The 16186-nt window shown below is 40.5% G+C and overlaps 1 protein-coding gene across 1 annotated transcript in view; it reads right to left on the reverse strand.

Moving 5' to 3' along the window:
• MMRN1 (multimerin 1) overlaps nucleotides 1-15283 on the reverse strand; it is a 69206-nt gene extending 53923 nt beyond the window's left edge. Inside the window, exon 1 of the mRNA XM_014577893.3 lies at nucleotides 14605-15283. Within this exon, the coding sequence (XP_014433379.3) occupies nucleotides 14605-15191 (587 nt within the window). The 5' untranslated portion in view covers nucleotides 15192-15283. The remainder of the gene's footprint in view (nucleotides 1-14604) is intronic.
• Nucleotides 15284-16186: the final 903 nt, after the last annotated feature.

The following is a 16186-nucleotide window of genomic DNA, read 5'->3' on the forward strand; positions in this document are numbered from 1 at the left end:
TCCGAGACTGTAATAATCCCTTCCCTATCATGTTCACACTGTAAATATATTACAAAGCACAAAGGAACATCCAGCGCCAGCTATGTAACTTAGGGCACTTGCTTCCATTTGTTCATAAACACAGATGAAGTTTCTGAACAGTCCTTGCAACTGTTCCCAAACGCCAGCAAGATACACACTACCGTAGGCCAAAAGCCCAAAGGGCATGCATTTAGTTCTGCTCCCTTACTCATTTTGTATTGCTGCTGAAAAGGGGTTTATTTTTATCCACATGTAAATTAGATTACTGAGCATTTAACTGAGGTGATATTGAATCAGCATGGTTGAACTGAATTGAACCATGGGATTACTGTGTAGCTGAAGGGATACAAAAGGATCTGGATCTAGAGTTTTTAGTTAAAGGCCACACATGGCTCTGTTGTTGATGCAGATGATATTCATTGTATGCATTGCATGCAGTAGTGAAAGTGATACAGAGCTTGATTCTCCTCTACTTTGCACACTTTGGGTGCATCTACACAGCAGATTTTAACTCAAAATAAGCTACACAAGTTGAGCTATATCAATTGCATAGCTTATTTCGACATAGGGAGCATCTACACAGCCCTTATTTCAAAATACAGCACTCTTCCTCTGACTTTCCTTACTCCTCGTACAATGAAGGTTACAGGAGTTGGAGTAAGAAGTCATCCTGCTTGAGATTATTTTGACATTATTTCGAAATAACTGCCTGCTGCATAGACATAGACTAAGTTATTTTGAAATAATGCTGCTGTGTAGACATACAATTTGTGTCATCATTTACACACAAAAATTAAAACGCTACCAGATGAGAATGGCAGCATCTTACATCTGCTGTGTACTGACATATATGTCGAGAATAATAAAGTAAAATGCAAGAATAGGGGTGTTGTATCCAGCGTTCATTGCATCTGTGTAAATTTTAACCTGGATATAAGATTCTTCACTTCCTTTCTAAGGCTCCAATGCAGGAAAAGACATAAGCACATACTTACCTTAAAGCACATGAACCTTCCCGTTGACTTCAAGTTGAATACATGCTTAAACACGTTGTTAAAACATGGCCCTACAATTTTGTGTAGCTGTATGATGTGCGAACAAATGTACTTTTATTTTAAAAGAGGTTGATTCTCCACTTTTTGTGCTTTACCTTGCAGCCTTTACTATATTTAGATACTCAGCATTCATGTAGGCAGATCAACTGGGCTAATTTTCTATGCCCTTACACTTTGTATATTTATTTGCATCTGTTCAAAAGGAGTGTAGAGTGAATGTAATCATATATATAGTAGCCCAGTGTCTGTGACTCTGTAACACTGAAGTGCTGGCTGTTCCCTCTGGGAGGTGCTGTTGCCTCCCTGGCTGTTCCCTCTGGCCAGCGCTGGTGCCTGAGTCACGTCCTTCGCCTCCTGCCGTGGCGCTCGGCTGACTTCTGCACCGCTCAGCCAGGCCGCCGCGGGGGAGTAAGTGACACAAGCGACCATTTGGGCTCTGCACTCCCCATGCAGCACGGGGAGTACAGTGCCCAAGCGGCCGTTTGGGCTCCACGGTCCCCCGAATGAGAGGCAGGAGGGGGAAGAGAAGAGAAAGAGAGACAGAGAGAGAGGCAGGAGGCGGCTGTGAGCTGAGAGAAAGAGAGGGGGAGACAGTAGGAGGAGGACAGAGAGACACACACACACACACACATGGAGCGAGAGACCGGAGGTTCAGGAGAGAAGACCGACATGGAGGAGAGACCTGAAAATCCCGTCTTATGACGGGCTAACTGGCTAGTATGTTAATAATGCTATTAAGTAAGCCCTTGAATATATTAGAAGTGGCCCCAGTTTAGCTAAAGGTGCATTTTTAAAGATTTTTTTTAAATACAAACCCCTCCATGGATAACTTTAAGTTGATTGATGTATAGTGATTTAGATACTTAAAAGAGTCACACACAGGTTTGCACCTGTTTAGTTATATCAGTTTAAAATAATTTCCCTTAAACTGGTGCAAGTTTTAATTCAGAAAAGCTTTGAGAGAAGAATTCTGTTCCAGTACCATTTTATACTCATTCTGCATAAACATAAATGTTAATCAAGATAAAAGTCAGGGTAAAATCTGACTTTACTAGGACTTCTCATATGAATAATGATTACGTCTTTTATTTTAAAAAATTAAACCTCATAATAAGTTTTCCGATCTGAAAATAGTGTTATTCAAGGAACATGGTTAGGTTGAGCCAAGCCTTGAATTTAGATTATGTGGAAACAAGATAATACAAAGCTTATGATTAACAGAAGTGTAGACATACTTCCTTTTAAGAAAGGATGATTCCAATGGGAATAATTTCTTAGTTTGATTTAGACAACCTGCCAAATATTTGTACTGAGAGAGTTCACACATTTATATAATGCAAAGCAGCATACTAACAGGACAGAAAGAAACATCACAGCATTTTGCTATTGCACAAGAACCCAAAAATGACAGCATCACATACTCCCCACCTCCTGCCCTCAGGGATTCTCTTGGAACCCAATGCGTGACATAATAAGAGGCTCTTCACTTGGTCAGTACCTAAAGACATGATGGATTTTTTATTGCTTGCTCGCTTTGGGGCTGTGTCCATACTGTGAGCAAGGGATGTGATTCTCACCTCATGAACACATTCTTTCTTTAGCTCAATTATGAGCTAGTGCAAGTATACAAAGTAGCAGAGTTGCAGTAGCACAGGCAGCAGTGGCATGGCTTAGCTATGCCAAATATGCACCCACTGGTTTCAGGTGACTGTATTCAGCAAGGCCATGCTGCCACTGCCCATGCTACTGCCACTAGGCTTTCACCTATACTTCTGCCAGCTCTTGACCCCCTACATCACCAATGTATTTGTAACCGGAGTCAGGATTGGATATGAGATAACTAAAAAATGTTACAAACTAGATAGGAAAATTATTGGATGGGATTCTGTGGCTTATATCAAGCAGGAGGTCAGATTAAATAATTGTAATAGCCCCTGCTGGCTTTAATAGCTCTGATTTTATTACTCTTAATTGAAAGGTAAAAATTGCTGATACTGGCTAAAACTAACCATAAGAGGTGAAATTGGCTAATCTATTTTCATTGTCTGTGCTAACTGGAATGCAGCAATGAAACTATATGAAAAGTAAATTTACAGAATTCCTTCTGCTCAAAGCAGTTAGCCTATAAGGGTACCCCCATGCAATGGATGCTGTCTTTTAATTATGTTGTTTTTACCCTGACAGACAGCACTCTTTGTTTATATAGAAGAACAGGGGGAAATAAATCTATACTGTTTGTTTTCTCAGGGTTCAAAGCCCTGGCATTTTGTCCTGCATATTCTGAAACAGATGCTTGTCTGTCATCATTCATTTCCTTTGTCACACATAGCATGTTGAAATCTTGGACAGTGAATAGTATGACACATTTTGATTTAATGTTATGACCCATTAAATCATCTTTCCAATGCTGCAGTATCAATCCACAGCTTCCACTCACCTATTGGCTGATCACCATTTCTAGGGATCCGTAAACTGTCTCAGATAAAATAAGGACCTTCCTGTCACTGACATGCCAGATAAGCTAATGGCAATTGGGACAAATTACAACATGGTTTTACAAAAGGTAGATCGTGCCAAACCAACCTGATCTCCTTTTTTGAGAAAGTAACAGATATTTTAGATAAAGGAAATGCAGTGGATCTAATCTACCTCGACTTTAGTAAGGCATTTGATACAGTACCACATGAGGAATTATTGGTTAAATTGGAAAAGATAGGGATTAATATGAAAGTTGAGAGGTGGATAAGCAACTGGTTAAAGGGGAGACTACAGCGGGTTATATTGAAAGGTGAACTGTCAGGTTGGAGGAAGGTTACTTGGGGAGTTCCTCAGGGATCAGTTTTGGGGCCAATTTTATTTAATCTTTTTATCGCTGACCTTGGCACCAAAAGTGGAAGTGTCCTGATAAAGTTTGCGGATGACACAAAGTTGGGAGCTATTGCCAATTCAGAAAAGGATCAGGGTATCATACAGGAAGATCTGGATGATCTTGTAAATTGGAGTGATAGCAATAGGATGAAATTTAATAGTGAGAAGTGTAAGGTTATGCATTTAGGGATTAATAACAAGAATTTTAGTTATAAGCTGGGGACACATCAGTTGGAAGTAACGGAGGAGGAGAAGGACCTTGGAGTCCTGGTTGATTATAGGATGACTATGAGCCGCCATTGTGACATGGCTGTGAAAAAGGCTAATATGGTCTTGGGATGTATTAGGCGAGGTATTTCCAGTAGAGATAAGGAGGTGTTAGTGCCATTATACAAGGCATTGGTGAGACCCCATTTGGAATACTGTGTGCAGTTCTGGTCTCCCACGTTTAAGAAGGATGAATTCAAACTGGAACAGGTACAAAGAAGGGCCACTAGGATGATCCGAGGAATGGAAAACCTGTCTAATGAAAGGAGACTCAAGGAGCTTGGCTTGTTTACCTTAACCAAAAGAAGGCTGAGGGGGGACATGATTGCACTTTTTAAATATATTAGAGGGATAAATACCAGGGAGGGAGAGGAATTATTTAAGCTTAATACCAATGTGGACACAAGAACAAATGGATATAAGCTGGCTAGTAGGAAGTTTAGACTTGAGATTAGACAAAGGTTTCTAACCATTAGAGGAGGGAAGTTCTGAAATAGCCTTCCAAGTGAAGTAGTGGGGGCAAAAGATCTATCTGGTTTCAAGATTAAACTAGATGGGTTTATGAAGGGGATGGTTTGATGAGATAACATGATCTTGGTAACTAATTGACCATTCATTATCAGTGGGAAATAGGTCAATGGAGGGATGATAGGAGTTACTATAGAGAACTTTCTGGGTGTCTGGCTGGTGAGTCTTGCCCACATGCTCAGGGTTTAGCTGATCGCCATATTTGGGGTCGGGAAGGAATTTTCCTCCAGGGTAGATTGGCAGAGACCCTGGAGGTTTTTCGCCTTTCTCTGTAGCATGGGGTACAGATCACAGCTGGAAGATCTCTGCATCTTGGGGTCTTCAAAGTATTTGAAGGCTTCAATATCTGAGATATAGGTGAGAGGATTATTCTAGGAGGGGTGGGTGAGATTCTGTGGCCTGCACTGTGCAGGGGTCAGACTAGATGATCATAATGGTCCCTTCTGACCTTAAAGTCTATGAGTCTATAAGGTGTGGTGGGATATGTGACTTTTACTTCCACCATTTCAAAGAGCAACTGACAGGTATAACTGTCCTTTCTGAGCCCAGTCAAAATAACCAACATGTCCCACGGACAAAGTTTAAACTAAGCATTTAGAAACAGTTTTCTTAGCCTGGTTTGAGAGTAAGACCTCAGAATACAGCTGAGAACCAATCTTACACGCATTTTTTGAGGAAGAACGGCTGTTGCACAAGAGGGGGTTTTTGCATAAAAAGGCTCCATCTACACAGCTCCTTTTTGTGCAAAAGCCTCTTGTGCAAAAATGGCTGCTCATTACTTAGGCAAATGAAGCACGGTGATATTCCATGCTGCACTTCATTTGCATATGCTTTTCCGCAAGAAGGCTACAGTATAGATGTAGCCTTAGGGAGTCAAAGTCTGCTTTTCTGAAGTGCAGGGTCCATATTGTGCTGCTCTCCTTTCTTCCTTTTGTCAGGATCCTGAATGCAAGCATCTCGTGGTCACTGCTGCCCAGGTTTCCACCTACTTCTATTTCCCCTATCTAGTCTTTCCTGTTTGTATGCAATAGGTCAAGATGAAAATGACCCCTAGTTGGTTCCTTCAGCACTTGCACCAGGAAGTTGACCCCAACACTCTCCAAAAATTTCCTGGATTGTCTATGTGCTATTATATTGCTCTCTCAGAAGATGTCAGGGTGATTGAAGTCCCCCATGAGAACCAGAACCCATGATCTGGAAACTTCTGTACATTGTCCAAAGAAAGCCTACTCTACCTTATCCACCTGGTCTGGAGGTCAATAGCAGATGCCCACCATATCAGTCTTGTTGCTCCTACATTTAATCTTAACCCAAAGACTGTCAACAGGCTTCTCTCCAATTTCATACTAGAGCTCTGAGCAACATACAGCGCTCTAACATACAGTGCAACTGCTCCTCCTTTTCTCCTCCACCTGTTCTTCTTGAACAGTTCATACCCTTCCATGACAGAGCTCCGGTCATGTGAGTTACCCCACCCAGTGTCTTTTATTCCAAACACATCATAGTTCCTTGACTGTGCCAGGACTTGGAATTCTTCCTATTTGTTTCCCAGGATTCTTATATTTGTATACAAGCAATTTAAGATAATTAGCCGATTGCCCTACATTTCCGTATGAATCAAGAGCCTTCCCCTGTTGCACCTTTGTCCTTGTGTTTCCTCCTGGTATTCCACTTCCCCTCTTACTGCAGGACTTACATCACCATCCCTGGAGAACCTAGTTTTTAGGTCACCTCACTAGGTTACCAAGCCTATCATCATCACCTTCTGGGCAGCAGTTAGTGTTCAGTCAGATTCCATGGAACTGAAGACAGAATTTTTGCACATCATTCCAGGAAATGTTGTATATGGACTTAATCACTTGCTAATTTTGCCACTGCATAATACCCTTTCAGGCGGCTTGCTCGATTTCAGTGGGGCTCCTTGCAGAGTAATACCCTGATGCAAAACCTGTAGAAGTCAATGGGAATTTTTCCATTGATTCCAGTGAGCTTTGCATCTAGCTCAAAAGTACTTACTAGGAGCAAAAGTGGCAAAATCTTCCCTTCCTCGATTTTTCATTATGAAAATTGCCTTTAGAATCCATTTCAATATAACAGGAGACACAATAATCACCTTGTGAGAACATATGAAGACCCCTTGCTGCTGTTCTTTTTTTGGCACACTAATTTTAGGAATTAGTGCACGTATTTTCTGAAGTGTTAACTACATTCATATCTGTGAAAGTTCATATTCTCTGTGCAAATTTAAACAGACATTACAGAGCACCTCATATGAAATACAGCAAACAACTGGCTGTCAGATTTATGTGAATGGTTTGGAATGAAACTTTAACACTAATTGGCCAAATTGTGAGTGCAATCTTAATTTGTGTAATGGGTAGGAGTGATATTTAGGTCATGTATACACTAGGAAACTATTTCAAAATTACTAAATTTGATGTAACTCCCAATTTAACAAAATCATATTCGTGTGTCTACACTATGGAAAAGCCTTGAAATTAGTCTAAGACAGGGTCCATTAATGTGGATGCACTACTTCAGACTTATAGCCCCAGGAAGAACTGGGGAGTAATTTGTTCAGATTACTCTGGGGAGTAATTATTCTGAAATAGTGGCACTGGAGTGTCCACACTACTGTTATTTCATAACAGCTATTCTGAAATTAGCATTACTCCTACACTGTGTCTAGACTGCACCCCTTTTGCAGAAAAGGGATGCAGATTAGCCACAGCGCAATTGCAAATGAAGCAGGGATTTAAATCTTCCCCGCTTCATTTGCATGAACATGGCTGCCGCTTTTTTCCGGCTCGGGGCTTTGCCGGAGAAAAGCGCCAGTCTAGACGGGGATCTTTCGGAAAATAAAGCCTTTTCCGAAAGATCCCTTATTCCTGATTTTAAGAGGAATAAGGGATCTTTTGGAAAAGGCTTTATTTTCCGAAAGATCCCCGTCTAGACTGGCGCTTTTCTCCGGCAAAGCCCCGAGCCGGAAAAAAGCGGCAGCCATGTTCATGCAAATGAAGCGGGGAAAATTTAAATCCCTGCTTCATTTGCAATTGCGCTGTGGCTAATCTGCATCCCTTTTCCACAAAAGGGGTGCAGTCTAGACACAGCCCTAATGAAAAGCAGGAGTACAGATTTTGTATTACACATCTCGTTATTTCGAAAGAACAGTCTTGGTATTGGGGATGCTCTGCTTATAAATTTTACCAGGGGTGGGGTGTTATTTTGAAATAAAGTCCTAATGTAGACTGGGTTAACTACGGAAAACTTGCTGCATACATGTAATGTGAAAAAAGCATATGTTGAACATTAAGGCAAAAGGCCTGTTTCTAAGAAAAGGCCTATTATTAAATGAACGAAACTCATATCAAACTTTAATTTGCAATAATAATTTTGTGCAACATTTACTACTAATGTAAAATTAAGTTTAGTAAGAGTGAAATGTTTTGTATAATATCCTGTGTATCAGAACAAGTGTTCTTAACTTCAAAATGTACTAACCACATTACTACGGAAAGTATGGTTATTGCAATATTTGTAAACTTGCAACATGTACCAGAGAAAAGGAGGTATATGTAAATGTTATTTGTAAAAAAGGAAGTTATGGCTTGACAACAATCTGTGTATGAAAGATTAAGTTTCAGTTACTGCTGGAACAGACAATATGGGGATCAGATTGTCATTTGTGTCTTTGACTAAAAACTTCAGTTCCATAAAGATATCGCAGAACCTCTTCTTAGTATGAGCTACTCTTCATAAAATAGGCAACTTTATTAACAAAGGCAATCAAGCTTGAGTATGTTTGTCTCACTGTTTTACTAAGACCAAACTAATATATATATGTTCTTATGTGTTACCTTTATATACAGAGAAAGTGTAAATACACATCTATAAATTGAAGTAACTAGTATAACAGGGAAGTGGGTGCATTTATTACCTCCTTAAAATATTGCAGACTTGAGAAAGCAAAGTTGTCATAATTTAGAGCATCACTACATTTCAGAGTGATCTGAAGAAGAAACTGAGTGCCCCAGTTTGGCTTCTTACTGAAGAAGCTAAGGAAAAAGATATACTGAGAGTGTTTTGCTATAATAAACTCCTAGTTCGTGTAATAAAAATTCTACTAAGAGAGAAAGCTTGAATTCCATTTTTACTTCATTGCCAATGCTGTGGAAAACAGAGCCTGCAACTCTAACACCTAGTAATCTTAACCATTAGAAGAGGGCATAGAAAACCTGCATTGTAGATCTAATTGTTTTTCTACATCATGACATTTGTTTTCAGCATTTAGCTTTTTCACTGAAATTTTAGAATTACCGGTGCAGCCTCACATAACACTTTCATCCTTTCTTCTTTCCATCCTGAGTGGCTGGGCAAAAAGACAGCTGATTTTATTAGCTGGGAATGTTATCTGTAAAGCCTGGAGAGCAGAATTCCTCCAAGAACACCAAGTAGCCTTTACTGTTACTTTGTATGCCACGAACCAAAAGTGACTTATCCAAAACTGTATATTGTAGTTATACATAATGTCAATATCACAACTGAACTACATCCCCATTCCATTAATTCCACGCATGAGGCACTACTACTGGGAGTAATCATCTGTAACATTACGTAATTCATTGCAATACTGATGCAAATAAATTAGTCTACCCCACCTCCCTGAACTTTGTCAGTCCTAGTCAACATCTAATATATAAAGTAGAATGTTTGTATGTTTGTGCACTAATAACTTGGACACCATAAGAGCTACCACAACCAAACTTTGCATGGGATAACCTTTTATCCAGGAGAAGGTTTTAAGGGACTGTGGGAGGGAAGAGATGACAGACCGACGCCTCTCCCCAGGGCTGCACGGAGCGTGGCAGTGTGGGGAGAAGCGGCTTCCTGGGGGAAGCGGCGGAGACAGTCACTCACTAAGGCCAGTGGAGGGACAAGGAAGCAGAAGGCGGGCTCGGGTGCCAGCGGGAGGCACATGGCTCCCTCCCTCCCCTCAGGCTCCTCACCTCAGTTATATCAACTATCAACCTATATTTCAACAAGTTTTCTAAGTTTTGTTCCTCCACTTTCCCGAGCAATGCTGGGTACCTCCAGCTAGTAACTAAATAAAAAGAGAGTGGCGGGGAGCCCCAGAAAGCAAGAAGGGAAGTGTCAGTATCATGATCAGCTCACCTAAGGGCCTTCTGCCAGACTGAATTGCTAAACATTGCACATCGGCTTTTATTTCTATATACACTACACATTCCTCCATGTTAATATCACAATAAATATGCAGGGAACTGCTGAGAATTTCAGACCACTGGCTATGTCTATGATTTGTTGCAGTCCACATATCAGCTATGACAACTTGAACAAATCCATCATCGCTGCTGGGTTTATTAAACCTTTCTATGTTTAATAAATGGAATAATAGCAATGAATAATAGCATATTCAGGGTAGAAGGATAGATTTATAGATATATTTGAGACATTGTGTGGATTAGCCTGTACTACCAAAGAAATATAATCCTTACACTATGATATGCAGTGAAAGATTGTGGTAATCTAGCCTTTGTTGTAAATTAATACCTTTGAGTCATATGGACCCAATGGTGTAATTCCAAAATAGCTCTTCATTTAATTTTTATTGTAATTTCCTTGCTTATGGCATTCTTATTATTTAAATGACAACTAGCCCTAAAACAGTAAACAGCAGTTAATTCAGGGGCTTTTAAACAGAGCAGTAAGGCCCTATACTAGTTATCAATCAACTGTTGATATTAAATTGCATCCGTATCTCTTTCTCTGAGGCCCACTAAACAGCCATGCAGGGCTTCGATATGAGATAGCAAGATCTGTTTAGCCGTGGTAATGCTGTCCACATAAATTATATGGAATTACTCTAAATTTATGCTGGAACTGAGAACAGAATTGGGCCCTAAATGAACATATAAATCATCTAGTAACCATTTATAAAACTACATTAGAATGGAAAACAACATTTTAAAGTGGCTAATTCAGTTTTTAAATCTATTTCTGTGTAGGAGCCTCGTGTTTTTGCATTGCCATTATTGTTTGATTTTCTAGTACTTTTTATGGAATTTTATAAGGAATTTTGTTTTGTACCGAGTAGCTAGGTGGTGGGAGTATTCTCTAAATAAAATTATCACTAATAACGATGTAGTTAGCACTAGGGATGTGAAGGACTAGTCGACTATCCACTAAGCAAATGCTTATCAGATAGTCGATAAGCTTGTGGACTAGTAGCTCTCCCCACTTTGCTGTCTCTAGCAGAAAAAGGCTGCAAGGACGGGGGGGGGGGAGTTCTTCAAAGCAGCAGCACCGCATGGAACCTGGGGCCAGACCCCAGGCTCCACGTGGCACTGTCGCTTTGAAATGCTGCTGTGGAAGCCAGGAGTCAGGCTCCTCCCGGCATGCAAAACGGGTGTGCCGCACGGAGCCCGGGGTCAACTGGGGACTCCCCAGCTCATCTCACGCTCCATGTGATGCTGCCCTTTTGAAACGTTATGGGAACTCAGAGTCAGGTTCCTCATGGCAGTGCCGCACAGAGCCTGGGTTCAGCAGGGAGTCCCCAGCTGACCCTGGGCTCCATGTGGCTCTTTTGACTTTAAAGTGTAGCAACAGCCTTAGGGAGATGCCCTATGGACTAGTTGAATGGTTAATGCAAAATGCATAGACTGTTCAATTAGTCAATTACCTGCAATTTTACCCTAGTTAGCACCAAATTATTTAAAACTATGAAACGTAATAAATTATTCCTCAGTCATATGTGGGCACATGCATGTATACACAAAAACATACAGATAACTGGTGGATTTTTTCCAAAATTTGGTTTTGATTTTTTTGATGAAATTTTGAATAGTGGCCAAAAGGACTAAAATTGTTTGCAAAAAATGCCCATTTTTTTATCTGCTCTAATGTATATGCAACGAGTATATATGCAATACAACTTCTATTATCCAGATATATGTCTTATGGGACAATGCCTAAATTCAGATAATTATGGTTAGTTTTTACTGAAGGAATTTTTATTGCAATGAATAGTCAGCAGGGCACAAAACCCTGTTTCAGAAGGCAGAGTAGTTGGATAATGAAGGCTGTATTGTACATACTATTGTCCATCTTGGGAAAGGCACTGCTTTGAGAGTACTGGAAACTAAAATCCTCTAAGCACAATCTAACTTTATCATATAAAAAGTGATAAATGTTTTCCCCTTATTATCTCTTTCCCTTCCTCAAGTTCTCTTCCTACTGAGCGTTGTACATGAATCCTGTACATATGCTGATACCATGGGCTGCTGTGAAGGGTATTATGTCAGCTAGCTTTTACAAGGTCACTGTACTATGCTCATGTATGACACAATGAAGGAAACTCAAAGAAAGCCATATGTATTGACATTAAGTCTTAAAGTATGCCATTCTATTTTTATCGCATGCAGAAAGGGACGGCGGTAATCATGTCTAAGTACTCATTTATTAAATATAGGTAATACTTAGTTTTTAAATAGAATTTTTGTCAGTAGATCTCAAAGTGCTTAACAAAGGTGGTCAATATCATAACTCCCAATTTTACAGATGGAGAAACCGAGGCAGAAAGGTGAAGGGACTTACCTAGGATCACCTAGGAATGCAGGAATAGAATTCCAGTCTCCTTAAATTGTTGTAAATTTAAGAATAAATATAGAGTTGTGACTAGACCTATATTATAGGACTATAAAGAATTAGGATCTTGGCATGAGAAGCAGAACATTAACCAGTCTACATCAAAGACAATCCAGATCAAATCTAACCTGGAACTGTAGAGGTTAGCTCATCACAGTGCCAAGACATTTGCCTTTGGCATTCCAGTCTTTCTTGTCCTATACTGTAACTCATGCCTGTAGTATCTGTCCATGATAACTAATTCTTGCTTTGCACCTCAACCTGCTGCACAGGGTTTGAGCAAAACGAGACATGTATGTTGGATAGTCTTCAAGTTTAGTCTTCAAGGAGCCCCACTAATTTTCATGAGGCTACTCATGAAAAAAGTACTATCCGACATGAGTCCTGGTTATTTCTACCTCTCCGAGGCACATCCAGCCCTTATGGGAGTGACTACAGAGAGCACAGCTTACCTCAAGCTGAATTTGACTCTCCCTCTATATCCATTTCTGATCCCTTCCCCCCTACAAAACAGAGACAATACTTACCTACGTCATGGAGGAGTCCTTAATCTGAAGATTATTTATAATTTGGGGAATACTGCATTGGGAGGTCTACCAGGATTGGCTAGTGCTGATTTTGAGGGGTTTAGGAAATATGGGAAATTCCACTTCCTAGTCAGTAATTACATCAGTTGAAGCTGAATGAATGTGGGAAAGCCTAGGGACTTCAGTTTTATCAAGTGTTCAAGCTTTCACCTGTTTCTTCATCCAAACAAATTTGAAATTGGTGATGCAGTTAGTTGCATGATCTCTCTCCGGTAAAATGACCCACTTTACCTGGAGTTTACCCAGACCACAGTGACAAGGAGCTTGTTACATCTGAGAGAATTTTAGTGGAACATTGCTTCTTAGGAAGTGTCTCCTTTCAGTAATTTTGTCTAAGGTTAAACCAAGTGGACTTTGGTCATGAGTGCCTGTTAGCACTTTCACCAGAGTCTGCTCCAAAGTCCAGAAGGTCAATGGAATCTTTTCCTTGCCCAAAGGCTTTAGAGTAGGTCTCTGAATATTGTGCATGCAGATGTTTCTAGGAGTTTACCAATTATTCTTTGTTTAAATTAAACAGAAAAACTATTCTCCGTTGATAGCACTGAAGTGTAAATAAGCATCGCAGAAAGGGAAACGGCTATCGTATAGCTACATAGCCATAGATAGAACTGAAAGTACAAATACTTTTCTTTTCTCCAAATATCCAAACTCTTATGAACAATGAAGAAAGCCTCACAAGAGCTCTTTGAGATAGGTAAGGATTATTGCCATAGGTGACGCATGGTTGCACTTGGGAGGTGCACCATCCCCAACACCCCTGTCAAAATTTTAATTGCTACATTGGGTGCCCTCTGCCCCTCTGAGTGGCCCTCCCTGAACCCACTGCAGACTCCAGTCACCCTTAATTATTGTCCCCATTTAAAGTTTAAGGAATTGAGGTACAAACAAGGTATTTGACTCACCCAAGCTACTTTGCAAGAAAGAGACAAACATGTCTCTTTCACTAACAGAAACGGCTCCAATAAAAGATATTACTTGACTCACCTTGTCTCTAATACCCTGGGACTGACATGGCTACGTCACCTCTGCATATTCTTTAATAAGGCCGTTCATGAACATAAAGCCAAACATGTTTTTAAAGCCTCTGTGTTTGCATACTCAGACAAGTGGGTGTGCAATCTCTTGTACTCACAAAAAGGAAAATTTTAAAGAAGGAGAATTTAGACACCACACTACTTAGTATGAGTACCTAAAACAGCAGGCATAGACAATCTACCATAAAATGTGTGTGTGGGCAGCTCCTTAAAAACCTTGAAGTATATTCACCTCAGATAATGATGTTATTCCATCTTCCATTATGATTTTAAAGTAATAAGCATGACAGGCTAAATCCTACAGTCTTGACTCAGTCACTATAATGGGAGTTTTGGTGATGGTATGGAGCCAAGGAAACGTAGCAATCATGAGTTTGCAGGTGCAAACCCTTGGCTATACTGAGTAGAGACATATCCTGAGTACATACTACAGAGGCTGGTCCAGGCTTATTTTTTTACAACCCTCCTCAAATTCAAATCCTACTGAAATTAATTGGGAATTTTGCCTTTGATTTCAGTTAGATTGGGATATAGGATAAGCAATTCACAAGATAAGAGAATAAAATATGTAGATTTCCTTACTTCCCCCGGGTAGTTTCAAAGCTGGATTTTTTGAAGTCAGCATCCTTCTTAGTGCTGGTGCTGGCAGCGCTGTAGTAAGACAGCCTAGGAGATCTGTTCCCTGTTCTTTGTTGACTTTTAACAGTCTCTTGCTGGAGAGGCATCTTTCTAGGAATGGTCTGTGGAAAGCTCCCTGTGCTGTTCAGTAGGAAACCTTGCTTAGCCTTAGCCCCACCACGATCTCTGTTTCCACTGGATTGTGTCGTAGGAGTGACGATTTTCTTTTCTTGGGTCTCTGGAAGGGTTTTCAATCCCTGAACCTCTTCCGTGGATGCAGGAGTGATTCTTACAGCATGTTCCCATGGTGTACTTGCTGCAGCTGTTCGGATCTCAGAAGGGGTGGACATGGGGATTGCCATCGGGTTTCTGAGGCTATGTGTTGTAGTAGGAGGTGAAGTAAAGTCTGCGTGGCTTGGTTGGGTTTCACCATCCCTACTCATGGACCAGAGCTTGCCAGTGGTAGCAGATTCCAGGCTGCCACTCTGTAAGTGTGACAGAAGCAATAAGAAGATTATCTCCTTCATCCTGTGCTGCTTGGAAAAAGCCATGAGATGTTTCACGTTTTCGTTGAGTGAGGATCCTGCAGCCGTCTCCTCCTCCTGAGCTGCAGAATGAATCTGCACAAAGAGTGATCTGCCAGTTTTGTTTCTGTAGAAAAGGAAACAGGTTTTCAGTGTTTCAAAACTCACGGAGGAAGCTCTATTTCCTGTTTCTGTGCATTTCTCTGCAACCTGTGACCCCCTTGAAGGACTAGAGCCTGGAAAGAAAAAAGGATTCTTTGTAGAAGCTACCAGATGAAGATTAATGGCACAATGTGAATGTCAGTGAAATCAGTCTGAAGGGAAAAACATCAAAATGGTTAAGTAATTTCCTTTTCACACGTATCCATGTACAGAACGTGAATTGTTTGTTAAATGTGCCCCTTGGTTGTTCATATTTGTCATGAACTTGCTATTGAATTACCTAAAAAGTGCTTGATGGATTTCGATACACTTCAGTATGCTGGTACATTATGTAATGTTTGCTGTGTTTCTCACTGAGGTTTCAATAATCAAGCAAACGGCAGGAATGGAGATGTCTTTGCACTAGACTGAAAAATATAAATATATACAATAAAACATTAAATGCAATATCTTTATTTATTTGCCATTGGCTAATGCCTACCCTAATCTTTGAAACATTAGCCTTCAGGACCAGAGCATTGTGAAATTTCTAACAGGGAATGCTGTATTTATCAAGGAAGAATGACAGGTCAGATTATAGAGATCCCCTTGAGACTGTCATTTGATGTGCTGATGATACCTCTGAGCCCACCTACCTACCCTCTGGGACATCCCACCACCCCGTCCTACTGGGTCAGAAGCTTTGGTCTCCCACAGCAGAGTCATAGAGTTGGGGTAACAGCTCCGTAGCAGAGTAATACTGACACTGATAACAGCTCAGCTCTAGGAGGGCTCAGATACAGGGTGTTGACAGCACTCAGAAACACAGCCCCCAAAGGGATCAAAACCCTAAATGAATCCATCTTCTTCTGTATAAAAGG

This window comes from Pelodiscus sinensis, chromosome 4 (genome assembly GCF_052426305.1).
Source record: "Pelodiscus sinensis isolate ZL-2025 chromosome 4, ASM5242630v1, whole genome shotgun sequence".
NCBI classification, from domain to species: domain Eukaryota; kingdom Metazoa; phylum Chordata; order Testudines; family Trionychidae; genus Pelodiscus; species Pelodiscus sinensis.